Below are 15,014 nucleotides of genomic sequence, written 5' to 3' on the forward strand. Positions count from 1 at the left end.
TACTTTATTTTACATTACTTTTAGTTAAGTAGAAATTCAATGGTTTTGGCTACAGTTTTGATTTTGTAGTTCACCCACACACATTTCAATTTGAAATGTTATAAATTCTTCACAGAAATCTGGAAATGTTTTGTTTCTCTTCTGTTTAATGGTTTTGTCAGAAAAGAAAAGGCAGGGTGCAATACTACAAAAAAAGCATATTTTTAAAGAGACATGGAAAAGTTTCAAAGCAGCATGCTTTCAGTACAAGAACACTATTTCTGTAACTACTCAAATAATTTAAAATATATATTTTAAATAAAGATTAAGGATGGAAAAACAATTTATTTAACAATGCCTTTTTAAAATCACATTCACTATAAAATCCAAGTCTGGAAAAATACTCCATGTAAGGATAAAACTTTCCACTAACCAACTGTTCTGCAGTAAAATAAAAGGCACATTCTACATTATTTTCACCCAAACTATTTTAATTTCTACAAAACCTTTTTCTATCTCAAACCTTTCCTAGGACAAAGACAGTGCTGTTTCTCTGCTGTTGTTCACTTTGTGCACTTTCTCCTTTTCTTTCTTATTTTTTCCTCCTTTAAAACACTTCTTAAAGCACTCCCTAGACCTTGAGCTCTTGAGCACACAAAAATATCTTCAGTGTAGTCACAGTTTCTCCAGTAAAACACTCACAAAGCTATGTAAGCTTGGGATATTCTGTAGCAGATATTGTCTCCTGATTCTTGCTGGATACATATAAATTCAGGGCATAAATCATGGCCTGGTTTAATGTGGCAATTGCTGGCAAGCACAAACACATTTTAAAGAAAAATGTTTCATCTCCAATGTCTCAGAGCTCCAGTAAAAGTAGAGGGGACATGAAGCCCATCAGCAATGGGAGTGTTCAGCTGCAAAGCCTTTTCTCATTAAGCAGCTGAGGACAGACACTTTGATTGCAGCTCTCTGGACAGTGTGAGGTAGCCAAGAGATTTATTTATAACAGCAATTTTTCTGCACTGCCAGGGTCATTGATTCAAGGGAAGAATTTGGGGTTGGCAGCTATTCCTAGGAAAAAAAGAGACACAAAGTTTTCTCTGAGTTACGTAAAGGATTTCCAGAGCCCTTTTGTTAAATGCAAGGTCTATAAAGAGAGAGAAGAGAGATTATAATACTGGTAAGTATAAAAAGCTGAAACTGCTCAGAAACCAAAATCCTTAAAGAACAAACTTAATAAGCTCACCACTTTTATGAGCTGCATCAATATTTCATGTCTGCAACTGCTGACTCTGCCCCATTTGTGCTTCTGAGTCACAAAAATATTCAGTTTCTAACACCTAGCACATAAGAACGAGGTATTTCTAAACAAGCCAGAGGAACAACTGTAGGAATCAGAAAAATAGAAATTTCTACAGATTCTGAAGAATTTTATTTACAACCTTAGAAGAAGCTTAAACTGATGTAAAAATACAATACACAGACATTAAACAGAAACATCATAAACTTATGTTTCTATAGTTGTAAGTAAGAATATGCCTTAAGTAAGTGAGAAACTGTATTGATAAGATAGTGAAGGGTTTATAATGCAGGGGTGAGGTTATATAGATTATATAGGTTATATATATGTAGTGTAGAGGTTATATAGAATAAGCTATATAAGAATAAGAATTTAGAAGTTATAATAGAAACGTGTGTGTGTATGTACAACAGCAGCCTGTTAGACAAAAGTATCTGCAGTGCAGTAGAAGTGATAAGTTAAAAAAACAAAATAAACCTTATAACATTTGTCCATTAAACTAGAAAGTATACAAATAGTTATAAATATAGAACTAGAAAGTTATATATTATATAAAATTATATAAATTATATACATATATCTAATATAAATATTGTATAAATTTATATAAATATTCTATAAATATATAACTAGAAAGTTATATATTGTAAAAATTATATAAATATAGTGTAAATATTATATAAAATTATATATTCTATAAATATATAACTAGAAAGTTCTGTATTACCTTGTAACTAAGAAACTTGTGACTACTCTTGAACTATAACCAGCTATTTAATCTCATAAATCTCGCAACCTCTAAAACTAATATTTATCTAAATAAGAAATTGTTCTTAACCCAAAAGTAATCCCATTCCTTCATTAGTAACAGCAACCATGACAAATAACAAAGGGAAATATTGTTATTTCAATGAATGAACAAGCACAGCCCTTTCTCCTTAATCTGCCACTGAATGAGCAGGCCACGCAGAGCAGGGAGCCCCGAGCTGCTGACCTGTGTAGAGCCGGTAGCACTTCCCGGAGCGGTTGCGGCCGGCCCGCCCCGCCCGCTGGTTGGCCGAGGCTTTGGACACGGGCACCACCACCAGGCACTCGATGGCCGTCTTGGGGTTGTAGGCACGCAGCTTCACAAAGCCACAGTCGATGACAAAGGCGATGCCGTGCACTGTGATGGAGGTCTCGGCAATGTTGGTGGCAACGATCACCTGCAGGCATGGGCACAGAGAGGATCCTGTGAGCTCTCAGTGAGCCCATCAGCCAAATACAGCCAGGGACATCTCAGCCATGAGTGGGCCAGAACGCACTCAGGAGCACATAAAAGCAGCAGAAGGAGCTGTCAGCTTGAAATAAGCCCAATTTCTCACAGATTCACAACCACTTTCTTATTCAAATTTATTCTCTCTTCAGAAAAAGAAGAGCTTGGCAGTGTTTGCAGAGAAAATCTTTGGCAGTGTTTGCAGAGAAAAAGATTAACTGACTGTAAATCAAGTGTTCTTGTGTAGCAAACTGTGAAAAATGTGTATTTTATGATTGGCTTTTTGCAAATATTAAAATGAATATTATATGTGTTGTGTTAGAAAGTAATGCTGTATTAATTCTCATAAGTAGTGTGTTAAATATAGTTTTAGGTTATAACAAAATGTTCAAATAGAAACTATGCTATGTAGGATACTTTTTTCCTGAAGAAAGAACTCGCACTGAGATAGCAGCCACAGGACACCTAAATCTTTCAGAGAAAGAGAATTTATTGCCCCATTATCAGAAGAAACAAACTTCTTCCTGCCTCGCTCAGCCCTGAAGGCACTGTCAGGATTCAGAGGAAGAAGCTGACACTGCCCAGACAGAATCCTGTGTTTGAATGGAATTTATGCATCATGTATGAGGTGTATGAATATGCAACAGGCTGTTGCTTTTAAGGGTTAATCCTCTGTTAACGTGGGTCCTCTCTCAGGCTGCCCAGAAAAAGGTACCTGGACATCCGTAACTCTTTGTTTCTATTGTCTCATATTGTCCTAATTCAAATTGTCCAAATTATTATTACTCTAATTGTATTACTATTTTTATAACCATTTTATTAATATTAAACTTTTAAAATTTTAAAAACAAGTGATTGGCGTTTTTCACAAAACTAAAAATGTTTTCTTTCTGTTTCTCAGTGACACTGAACTATTCTTTGTACACCCACAAAGCTATGTAAGATGAGGTGGGAAGATGTAAAGCTATGTAAGGAGTGAGGTGGGAGATAGGAGACGAACAGAACTGATTAAGAGTTCCACATACAGCATTCCTGCAGGGATTCACTTATATATGTATGCCCTAAAATAATAAAATAATTGTTCCCAGACAACAGTGGGAAATCTAATGTTTATTTCACCTGAAATTAAAAAGTAAATTTTGCAAGTGTAACTGACTAATGTCATATCCCAGAGAGAAGTATTTAAATGAAATGTTCTTCAATGGCAGATGAACAGTTTCACTTGTCAAACCCCAGCAGGTACAAGAATTACAAGTCACCTTGGTTTAGTTTTGTCAGCTTATTTCAGCCCCAACACAGGCTCTGCATAAGCAGAAAGCACTAATCACATCCAATTATATACTTCTGTGACATTAAATGTCTAAACAAGACTCACAGAAGTAAAAACAAAGCTTTTTTTTTCCACTAAAATCAAGTAAGCTTGAACTTGTTCCTTAAATGAAAATACAGCACTTACCCACTCTGTCACCAATTTTTCTACTACTGGTGGAAAACAGCCACGGACATTTAGATCACAAAAAGAAAGAAAAAGGTAAAAGCAGAGGAGTTCAGAGGGTAAGAAGACAAATACAAAGTTGTATGAAGACACTTAAAAATTGCACAGTTGATGAGGCACAGAGGAGAGCTGGAACTGACATGTGTAGAAGTGATCAAAGATGAAAAGGGAAGCCAGGGAACATGTTCTTAGTTCCCAGTTTGAAAGCTGGCAGGCACTGATGGGAGATGCAGAAAGCCCCCCTCAAAGCAGCATTTGCAATAGTCCGGTGATGTGAACCTGATAAATGCAACTTGTGTGCTGCAGACATCATTCTGGGTGGTGGAAATTGAGACAGACACAAGAGCTCACCTTCCTGACAGTGTGAGGGACTCTCTCAAACACTTTCAGCTGCTCAGGAGAAGGCAGCCCAGCATACATGGGCAGAACACGGAGGTGCTTCTTCATCCCAGTGCGAGCGAGGGCCCGAGCCTGCTCTATGAGCATGGAAACAACAGTCTCCACTTCCTCCTGCAGCCACAGCAGCACAGGGCACACAATGAGACAGGCTGCACTTTAACAGCACATTCCTGTCGCCTAGATACAAAAACTGCACCAAATAATACCATTGTAATTGTCCAAACTCCAGGATTTTGACTAGCTCACTCCATGCTGTAATATTCTTAAGATACATTGCTGTTAGTAATAAATAAAGCTTTATATACATGTTTGTGTTCACTGTTACTTGAGTCAATGTCATATCACAAGCACATGAGCAAAATCATGGGGAAGGACTGAACCAAGCTTAGGAGGAAGCAAGTTAATTTGCCTGTCTATCTCAACTGGTGAGAGCAAAATGGGAGGCCAAAATATTTTGGCAGAGCAGAATGCTGTGGGCCTGGATCAGGAATGGCACAGGAACAGCATTGATACCTCCTGCTCATCTTCATGTTTAATCTCAGCTGTAGCATCTCACTCTTAAAGACAGAAAACAAAATGTTCAAACATTGCCTCAGGAAAATGCAAATTCATTATTCCAAAGTTAAATCAATAAAGAGGATGAAGAATTGCTTTTGAAAATATGCAAGATGTTACTGAAGTTCTTCAAGGTAGCTCCTCACTGGAGAAATGAGCTGCCTCCCGTTTGCTTTCCCAGCTGCAAAGTGAGCTGACAAGCATAAATAGAGCAGAAGAGACCAGTACATTTTGATCTCATGGCAATTTGTTTTTCTGTCAAACACTTCAGATGTTAAGCCTAACAAATGGAAATTCCATTTGCCCTAACTATTAATGATGACTCACTGTCAATTTAACAACTGGGTATGTGTGACTTGCACCAGCAAACCACACAGAATTCCACTCACTAACAAGGCTGAGAAATACAGCATTAAATGACAAAAACTATCATCCATCACTACCTTTGATAAATTCAGGCCATATATTGTCTTCACATCTTTGGGACTGGCCTAGTTTTGCTCCCATCAATAGAGAAATGTTTGTCATCTTTACTGAGAATAAAGTAAGCACAACTAAGGAAAGCCTCAGGAGACTGAGGCAGCTTTGCAAAGCTCACAATACAGCACTGTAAATAAAAGAAAAAAAATTGCTTATATCTATACCTGGCCAGTTAAAAATGCCAATATATCACCATCATTCTCCATCTGGTGAATTTTCATTGTAGTTTCCACAGTTGATTTTATATAGTCAGGAACAGGGCTATGGGGAGAGAAAACAGCAGAGACATGAGCAGAAAAATAGGTTCAGACTGCTCCCCTCCAGCAGGGACAAACAGAGCAACTTTGGGACACCAGAGCTCTAACTTAGACAAAATGATAGTGGGACAGTTGCACAGTCCCACTACTGCCAAGACCAGACAGGAACACACCTCTGTAGGTAAAAGATGTCCACTGGAAACGTCCTCCCCTCAACAGTGAGGATCACACTGGTGTCTTTGCTGGGGTCACCGGTATCATTTTGATTGAAGAAATCCCTGAATTTCTACATTAAAATAAAAACAAACACTTTCAGTTTGACATTTCAAGGAATGGAGAGAAAAACCTAAAGACACAAAGAAATTAAATTACTACTACTTGAATGTTTACTTCATCAACATGAGAGTGTCAATTAAAAAATGTCCAAGTTTGATTTTGTTGCCTTCTATTCTGTCTGGGATTCAGGCATTTAGCACAAATAGTGTTGCATGTTTATTACTTTGAGAAGTAAAAATTGGAAAGGGAAATAAAATTAATTATATCAGCTGCTACAGTTGGAAAAAGAAGATAACAAAACTTGTAACTGGAAGTTAAATCTATCAAATTAGCAAAGTCAAAGCTGAGAAGAACTTAGAAATAATTGGTGCAAAAAGGTTTGGGTAGGGCCTGCATATTCTCATCTATTTTTGGGTGAGTTAGTAAATTTTACAGCCTTTACTGAACACCAAGATCTCATTTTGTAAAAGCAGAGTTAGGCATGATTTATGAAAGTTTTTGATTTATGCATTGTGAGACACCTTCATAAATTTAGATCTATTGTCATGAAGCATTTTCAATAAATAACAGCAAAAGATGGAACTTAAGAACCCATATAATTCATCTCAACTTTTATGAGCATTGTAGAGATAACCATCAACTCTCTGTATTAAAAAAATATTTATACAGTCACACCAATCATTTTGCTTGTATTAACTCAGATTAACTGTCAGCTATTTGAAATGTGGTTTCTGGCAGTTAAATTTTGCATTGTAATGTACAGAATATACAGCAGGGCAAACACTACCAAAGCACAGCACACTACCAACATTCATGGCATATGGTATTTGTCATTAAATGAAATCTCTGCGTGCCCACATCTTCAGTGCCACATGCAAGCTCTCACCACCACACCTTATTAAGGACAGAGCAGTTAGGAAAAGGGCAGAAGAGGAATGAACATGATATAGGAGATGGAATAGCTGCCGTATGAGGAGAGACTGAAATGGCTCTGCTTGGGGAGAACAAGGTTGAGAAGACACAGCTGGGGTTTACAGAATCAAAGGTGACAAATTAAATGTAAAACTGGTTTTGGGGGTGTTTTTTTTTAAACACAAATCCCCAGTACAAGAACTGGGAGATCCCTGATGAAACTAACAGGTTTGAAAGAATTAGACCAAGTACTTCATTATACAGCAGGTGGCAAACTCCTGAAAATTACTCATGGTGTCCTGGAGACTTGCAGATTCAAAGACAAATGAGCAAACAGCAGGTCCATAAACACATTGTAGAGGGAAACAGCAAGAAGGTGCTGACTAATATCTGTACTACAACTACTGCAGCTGCTGAGGCAGCTCAGACTGAACAGACCCACAGCAGGTGCACAGCCTCACGTGCTCTCCCTAAACAGCACCTCCTGTTGCTGCTGCTACAAGCAGAACACAGGGCTGGGTGAAACACTGCTCAGCTCTAAGAGAGTTTCTCTTCTCTTCCTACTCAAAATTAAATTCAGGATGTTTTTACTAAGTTTACATAAGTGTCCACAGGCCACGAGTGAATCAGGGATCTTGTAAGATCTCACTGAAATTAAATCTATTAATTTATCACTTATTTTAACTTGTCTATAGTTGCCTCAGGTTATTTCTGTCAGCAAAACTGAGCCAAATGTCCCTTAATAAATTAAGCCAAGAGAACATATTTTTATAAAGAATACAAATAGTAGGAAAAAAGATATCAATATATAAAAAGCCGATTCACATTTAAATTCACATCCAAAACAATTTGCTAATAGAACATGAAAGCCAAACAGAGCAACTGAACTACAGCAGACTTTTTCCTGCAACCACTCAAGCAGCACAGAGGATAAGCTGTACATGAATAGCAGTGGAGCTGTCACCTAATGTCACCTCATTTCAAACCAAATCTCTGAGCTGTACCTCTGCATCCAAGGTGGCTGAAGCCACAATCAAGCGAAGATCCCCACGCTTCTTCTGAACCTGGGAGAGAGACCAACAACAGCCAGAGTTAAAACTGCTTTCTGAAATACAAGACTAGAACCAAGATTTAGAGAATCCAGATTACCAGAAACCTCTCTGTAAAACTCCTTTAAACTACAAGACAGGTGATGAATGAAGCAGTCATATCACCCCACAGGGCTAAGAACTCGATGACTGTTTGGAGTTTTATGTATTTATTTTAAGGGCATTCAGTCAGTTATTTTAATTTACTCTTGACTTCTGGTGGGAGTCAGATCTTTAATAGGCTGAAAGGCAGCAACAAGCCCCAATCAGATCACTTCACATGATCAGCAGCAGCAGAATCAACAGTGTATTTTTGGAACTATCAGCTAAGGAGACATTTCACCATCAGGGGAAAGAAACAGAGGATCCTCAATGTCAGATGACCAAAGTAAATAGCTGGGTATGTACAATAGGCTGCAGGATAAATGAGGAAGCAGCAATCACATTCCCTAAATGAGGAAGCAGCAATCACACTCCCTCAATTACCAGCCATCAGGATCAGAGGTTGAATGAAAAGGATGGAAATTAAAACACCAAATTAAAATTACAGATTTACAGTGAATTAAAAAAGAATTACCTTTTTTAGTAAGCCAATGGCAATGTCTGTATAAAGAGTCCTTTCATGAGCTTCATCCAGCATGAGGACACTGTGAAAAAAGTAGAAAGATAAGGTTTCAGAAATTACTTGACTGACACTAGAATCAGTGTCTCCCTGTCTTGTAGAAACACCACTATTTGAAATCTGCTGCTGGACAATTACTGTTCACAGCCACTCACAGAACTGGGGAAGCTCAAAAAACTTGCAGAAGTGAAGCAGGGAGAAAAATGCACCTGACATCACATGGGACATACACACTGCTCTCTAATCAGGCTAGTTTTAGGAAAGGAGTAGAAGAAAACAAGTCTATGTTTCCATTGAGCATAGGTTTCCAGGATATCAGAAAAGCCTGTTTGTTGTTGGCTTGTTTTATTAGCATCAGGAAGAAAAAATAATCTAAAATTAGGAAATGAAACAATTCAGACTCCATAAGGCTCCTTTAGCTTTCATCTCAAAACTACAGGATCAAATCCTGTTGGTTTTGGTGTTGCAATGATCAACTAACAACAATATGCTGTTGCTAAAAAACAATGTCATTTTTATAACATAAAGAAGTCAGAGTTTTACAATAATTTTCACATTTTTGGTATTTAATTTTTAATAGCCACTAATAATTTATAAAAACTGCTATCATAATAGCTTGGAAAAAGTAGGTTTTTACCAACTTGCACTTCAGAAAGCACTCCTTCTATGTTTTCTTACCTGTATCTTGTTAACAAAGGATCAGCCATCATTTCCCTCACCAGCATACCATCAGTTAGAAACTAGAAGTAAATGAAAAAAAAAAAAAAAAAAAATTCTTGTTATATAGTCTCCACTAACTGTGATTTTTATAGATGCTTTTGTAGGCTTTTGCCTGAGTGTTTCCTGGCCTTTAATCTTCTAATGATCTATCAAATTAGACTGTGATTGAAACTATGGTCTTGAACTAAGTAAAAACTGATGGTAAAACCCTCCAAATTTCCAACTCTAAATGAATAATCACACTTAAAAAAATTAAATTTGGCTCTATTTAATGAACAAATATCTCCATTTCTTTCACTGTAAAAGGAACATCAGCCTCTGAAAAAAAAATCACAAAGTAAATTGTCTCATCCATCATCACTGCTAAGCAAATCCTCTTCTGCAGAACACAAGCAACACTAACATTGCTCACAGAACTGAAAAACAGCTGCAAAGTTGCTATTTAATCCACCAAATTATCTCTCAGCCTACTCATCTTGGTTTTTATCTGTGCTTTTAATCAAAATCTATTGTTAGACGAGGATACTTTTAATCTGTGATTCACTGCAGCCTTTCCCTATGACTTTGAGTGACACACAGGTCACACCAGTGCTGTACCAACAGCTGGCCATACCCTGAAATTGTCTTCTACATTTAAAATGGTGCTTGTCAGACTACCAGAATAGAACAGATACTCCTTTTATTAAGGTTTGGATTGCCACAGCCATTTCAAGCACAATTTTGGGGTACCCACTTGGGAAACCAAAATGTTACCTATTCTCTTGAGTGGGCATCACAAGGTTCTCATTAATTTTGCAAAAGAACTTGAAGAGTTTCATCTAATCCCTTTAGAGTAACCACACACTGTTGGTGTTTCACCTTAATTCTTGTAGCCTGTGGGTCTGTGCAGTCATCAAAGCGGATGCAATATCCAACCTCATGTCCCAGCACTGCTCCTCTTTCATCAGCAACTCGGCCTGCAACCTGAGAAAAGAGATCCTCATGAGCAACAAACAGCCCAGCATCCTCCAGCCTTGTGTCATTACAAACTACAAAGACATATAAAGACAATAAAACTCCACAACACATGAATTAGTCCCTGTAGAATTCCAGCCACAAGTAAGTGTCAGTCATTTGAGTGACACTCTAGCCCATACCTACAGGCAGTGAGTTCATGATTTCAGTTGGAATCTTATCATCCCATCACTTTCACCCCAAGAATTCAGGATAATTGTCAGTCTGGGTAATGCAAGCAGAAGTGCAGGAATTTCTAAATTATGCTTTATATCTTTGCAACTACCTATCTTTATTTCTAACAACCCCCATGCTCTAGATGCGAGAGCAGATAAGTCACCTATTAAAATAAAATATCATTTTCAGTTCAGGACAAAGCAATAAACCATCAGTTATATTTCTCATCTCCAGTAACAGCCACAGTCCAGGCAGGCTGCAACAACAGTCTCAAAGAAAAACCCTGCTGTGTCCATGTACTAAGCCTGAATGGAATAATCTTTCTATTTTAGGCTTAAAAATGACGCATTGAGACATGAAAGGGAAAAGAGAAGAGAGTTTGCTGTGAGAAATCATTGCAGCACTCACAACATCTCCTGTAGAACTTATGCTCTGTCAGCTGGATGCCCTATGAAGGAGAAAAGGGAGGACACTGCAGGCAGACTGCCCAAAGCACAGCATGCAGAGCACTGCTAGAGACTGTCCCCTTAACCAGGCTGGATCTAGTCAGGGAATCCTGGATTCTACACCATCTACTGAGGTAAATGCTGGTGTGCTGCAGCTACCATTTACTATATTATAGAGAACAGGAAAAATGAGGCTTATAAAATGGCACCTCAGCTCTCTGTAAAAAAAGAATGCTGCAGCAGAAACTTCACCCACATCAGAGTCTGGCAGCAGTTGTGAAGACAAAGGAGCAGTGGGTGCTTTCTGTGCACCTTGCTAACAGTGAGAAGTCATTGCCCTCAGCATCTCCTTTTCCCTCTCACAGCACATCCAGATGATGTTATGCTCTCCAACTCAAAATATGCATATGCAAAAATTTCTCACAATAAAACTGTTTCTCCTTTTGCCTGACATTTTTACAAGGGGAAACCAAAAAATCCCACACCATATAAAAACAACAAAAACCAAACACAAGAAATATTAAGGACCTAGTGATGAATTGCTAGAAAGAGGTAAACAACCTCTTGTTTCTTCCACTGGCTGCATAACTAAATGCAGATTTACATCACTGTTTCACCTTGTGGAAGAAGTTGAGGGTCACACAAGCACAGTTCTAGTCCTGAGTCAATCACAGCTCAGCCCTAAGTTCTGCACACAGTTCTGCTGACATCAGTCAGTTTTACTTCAAAGCTTCTACATCTGCAGTCCTGGAATGCTGGAATGTTTGGCCAGACCCACTAATCAGGTAGAATTCAGTGTGTAACACCAGCAGCTCTTAGAGAAAGACAAGCAGAAACATCTTTTCCTTCAGGAGCTCGTGCAGATTCCTGCTATTCAGCAAAGCCTGCTGATAAACTGGAGGTTCTAATGCCAGCAGACTGGGGAGATGGGGACACTCACTGAAACTGCAGCGACCCGACGAGGCTGTGTCACCCCAACAACTCTGCCTTCAGCTGTCCAGCCAGCTTCTGCCAGGTACTGCAAACAACAGTGGGGAGAAGAGAGACACTGTCATGCTGTGCTTACACCAAGGTGTTAGCTCCTCACACTTTGTGCTTTTACCTGGTTCTGCTCAATACTCCATGGAAAATCCCCTGATCTCACCAACCTAGACAGACACTTACTTGTGGAATCTGCGTTGATTTCCCACATCCCGTTTCTCCAATAATCACCAGGGTCTGGTAGTTCTCCACTAGGTAAAGTATGTGATTTCTTAGCTGAAAGAGAAGATGACATTTAAACATAAAAATCAGATTGTATAAAAATAAGAAAACAATTAAAACTATAATATTTACATATCTGGCATACACAGTAACTCCTTGTTACATGGAGTTCACTGCCAAAAGCTAACCAGTCCTTTAAAATCTATAAATGACATGTACAGCATACAGTAAATAACATCCATCAACAAAGCCCTTACAACTGTCAGTTACAGATGCCAAACAGGACAATAAATTCCAACAAATAGAGAGCAAAGCCATAAAATTATTATTTATGTTGCAAAGTGATTTAATACTGCTCTTTTAAAAAAAGAAACCAAGAAAAAAAACACAACCAAAACCAAACACAAGAACCAGGCATCATACAACACATTTAATATATCAAAAAGAACTCCTGTACCTTAAAAACAGGCAGCTTTTGCCTTTGCTGTTCAATGGACAGGGAAGCATAAGGGTTGTAGATGACAGTGACAGCGCTGCTCTCAGCAGGGCTCTGCCTCTCCTCCGAGACACTGACACCAGGACCTTCTGAGCCTACACAACAGGAGTGAATTTTAACTGGAACAACACACTTCTGCCTGGTGCATCACAATACAGCCAAAATAAGTATGTTTCATACAAGTAGGAATCATGGGTGGCAGCATATTAAAAAAAAAACCCTGAGTTTTCTCTGAAAGCAATCAAAATATTACCTAACAATAAACAAGGGATATGCCCCTCTCTTCAGCTCTGAATTTACCTCAGGAACTGAAACTTGATTTATTCCTGCTGCAAATTATCACAAAGCTACTGACAACTGAAACTGTGGAATCACGCAAGGGAACTAGAGACAAAACTCATCTCAGTAACAGAATGGGTCATCTCCAGCTGCAGATTCAACCAGGAAAGCCTGAGAGCAAAGAGGAGGATTCCCCTGTTTTGGAGGATTCCCCTGCCTGCACTTCTCCCACTGTTAAAAGGTTAGTCCTTTTCAGAGCTGCCAAGCGGTTCTACCACAAATCAACAATTACCAACATTATTTCCAAGTGCTTCTTTCAGAGCTGCTCTCCCTGGTGTTAACCATGGTTACTCCCACTCATGGCCAGGATTTTGCTCCTCCCTCAGAATTCCTTGGGATCCCCCTGCACACTTCACCTCCCCTGGAGACCCCGGTAAAGGGCAGCACACCCACCCCACAAACCCCCCCCCATCCCCTCCCCTGCCACCCCAACACCGGGCAGCACCCAGCCGGAGCTACAAACACCCCCTGGGCTTTGGCAGGGAGGGGACAGCCATTCCCCCACTGTCATCAAAGTTGGAAAAGACCTTCACCATCCTCCAGCCCAACCATCACCCCTGCTCCACCACTGTAATCCCTAAACCACATCACCCAGCACCATTCTCAGACTCCTCTTAAAAACCCTCACGGATGGTGACTCCACCACCTCCCCGGGCAAATTATTCCAATGCCTGACCACCCGAACAGTGAAATAAAAAATTATAATAGCTAATGGAAAAATTATACTAGCTAATGCCGTGTCTCGGTTTAATGCAATTTCCCCGGTTCTCTGACGGCAGACACGGCAGAAGGGACCGGCTCAGCACAGCCTCCCGTCAGGGAGTTGTAGGGAGCGATGAGGTCACCCCTAAGCCTCCTCTTCTGGAGAAAAGCAAACCCAGCTGCCGCTCCTCATAAGACACGTTCTCGAATCCTTCCACAGCCTTGCTGCCCTTCACTGTAAACGCGCCAGCGACCCCAAAGAGCAAGGGGGGCAGCGCCGCACTCCTCACCACGGCCAGCCCGCTCGGAGCTCTGTCCCCCACACCACACCCCTCACCACGGCCAGCAGGGCTGCATTCCCCGCACCCCTCACGGCGGGCAGCCCGCGGCGGGGCTCCGTGCCCCGCACCCCCACATCCCGCACCCCCACATTCCCTCACCCGGCTTCCAAAACTTCACCGGCCCCACGGGCGCCGCCATCTTGGGGTGAGAGGGCGGCCGGAAGCGGCGCCCACGTGACGCGGTCAGCGTTGCCATGGAGACCGCCCCCTCGTCCCGGGTCCTCCCCTCACGTGTAGGGCCCGAAGGTTCCCGCCCATGGCAGATCTGCCCTTCTTCCTGTGAAAAATGCCTATTTTATGATGGGCTTTTCGCAAATATTAAAATGAATATTATATGTGTTGTGTTAGAAAGTTATGCTGTATTAATTCTCATAAGGAGCGTGTTAAATATAGTTTTAGGTTATAACAAAATGTTCAAATAGAAACTACGCTATGTAGGATACTTTTTTTTTCCTAAAGAAAGGACTCGCACTGAGATAGCAGCCACAGGACACCTAAATCTTTCAGAGAAAGAGAATTTATTGCTCCATTATCAGGAGAAACTAATTTCTTCCTGCCTCGCTCAGCCCTGAGACGGAGTCAGGATTATGATGAAGAAGTTGACACTGCCCAGACAGAATCCTGTGTTTGAATGGAATTTATGCATCATGTATGAGGTGTATGAATATGCAACAGGCTGTTGCTTTTAAGGGTTAATCCTCTGTTAACGTGGGTCCTTTTTTGAGCTTATGCTGCCCAGAAAAAGGTACCCGGACTGTCCATAACTCTTTGTTTCTATTGTCTTATATTGTCCTAATCCAAAGTGTCCAAATTATTATTACTCCAATTGTATTCCTATTTTTATAATTTTATTTTTATAATTTTATTACTATTAAACTTTTAAAATTTTAAAAAACAAGCGATTGGCGTTTTTCACATTCCCTCTGCCTTTCTCCCCTCACAAGACAAAGACCTGCAGCCGAGAGACACCGGAGTT

At 39.9% G+C, this 15,014-nt stretch overlaps 1 protein-coding gene across 2 annotated transcripts in view; it reads right to left on the reverse strand.

The window, feature by feature from the left end:
- Positions 1-14,198, reverse strand: part of DHX35 (DEAH-box helicase 35) — a 29,382-nt gene extending 15,184 nt beyond the window's left edge. For both annotated transcript variants that reach the window (XM_030963536.1, XM_030963534.1), the window contains exons 1-12: positions 14,138-14,198; positions 12,618-12,751; positions 12,122-12,214; positions 11,898-11,975; positions 10,200-10,304; positions 9,300-9,361; positions 8,577-8,646; positions 7,916-7,975; positions 5,897-6,009; positions 5,631-5,727; positions 4,384-4,542; positions 2,277-2,487 (exon numbers count right to left, since the gene is read on the reverse strand). In XM_030963536.1, the coding sequence (XP_030819396.1) occupies positions 2,277-2,487; positions 4,384-4,542; positions 5,631-5,727; positions 5,897-6,009; positions 7,916-7,975; positions 8,577-8,646; positions 9,300-9,361; positions 10,200-10,304; positions 11,898-11,975; positions 12,122-12,214; positions 12,618-12,751; positions 14,138-14,177 (1,222 nt within the window). In that variant the 5' untranslated portion in view covers positions 14,178-14,198. The remainder of the gene's footprint in view (positions 1-2,276; positions 2,488-4,383; positions 4,543-5,630; positions 5,728-5,896; positions 6,010-7,915; positions 7,976-8,576; positions 8,647-9,299; positions 9,362-10,199; positions 10,305-11,897; positions 11,976-12,121; positions 12,215-12,617; positions 12,752-14,137) is intronic.
- Positions 14,199-15,014: the final 816 nt, after the last annotated feature.

The sequence above is a fragment of the Camarhynchus parvulus genome, chromosome 20 (genome assembly GCF_901933205.1).
Source record: "Camarhynchus parvulus chromosome 20, STF_HiC, whole genome shotgun sequence".
Taxonomy (NCBI): Eukaryota; Metazoa; Chordata; class Aves; order Passeriformes; family Thraupidae; genus Camarhynchus; species Camarhynchus parvulus.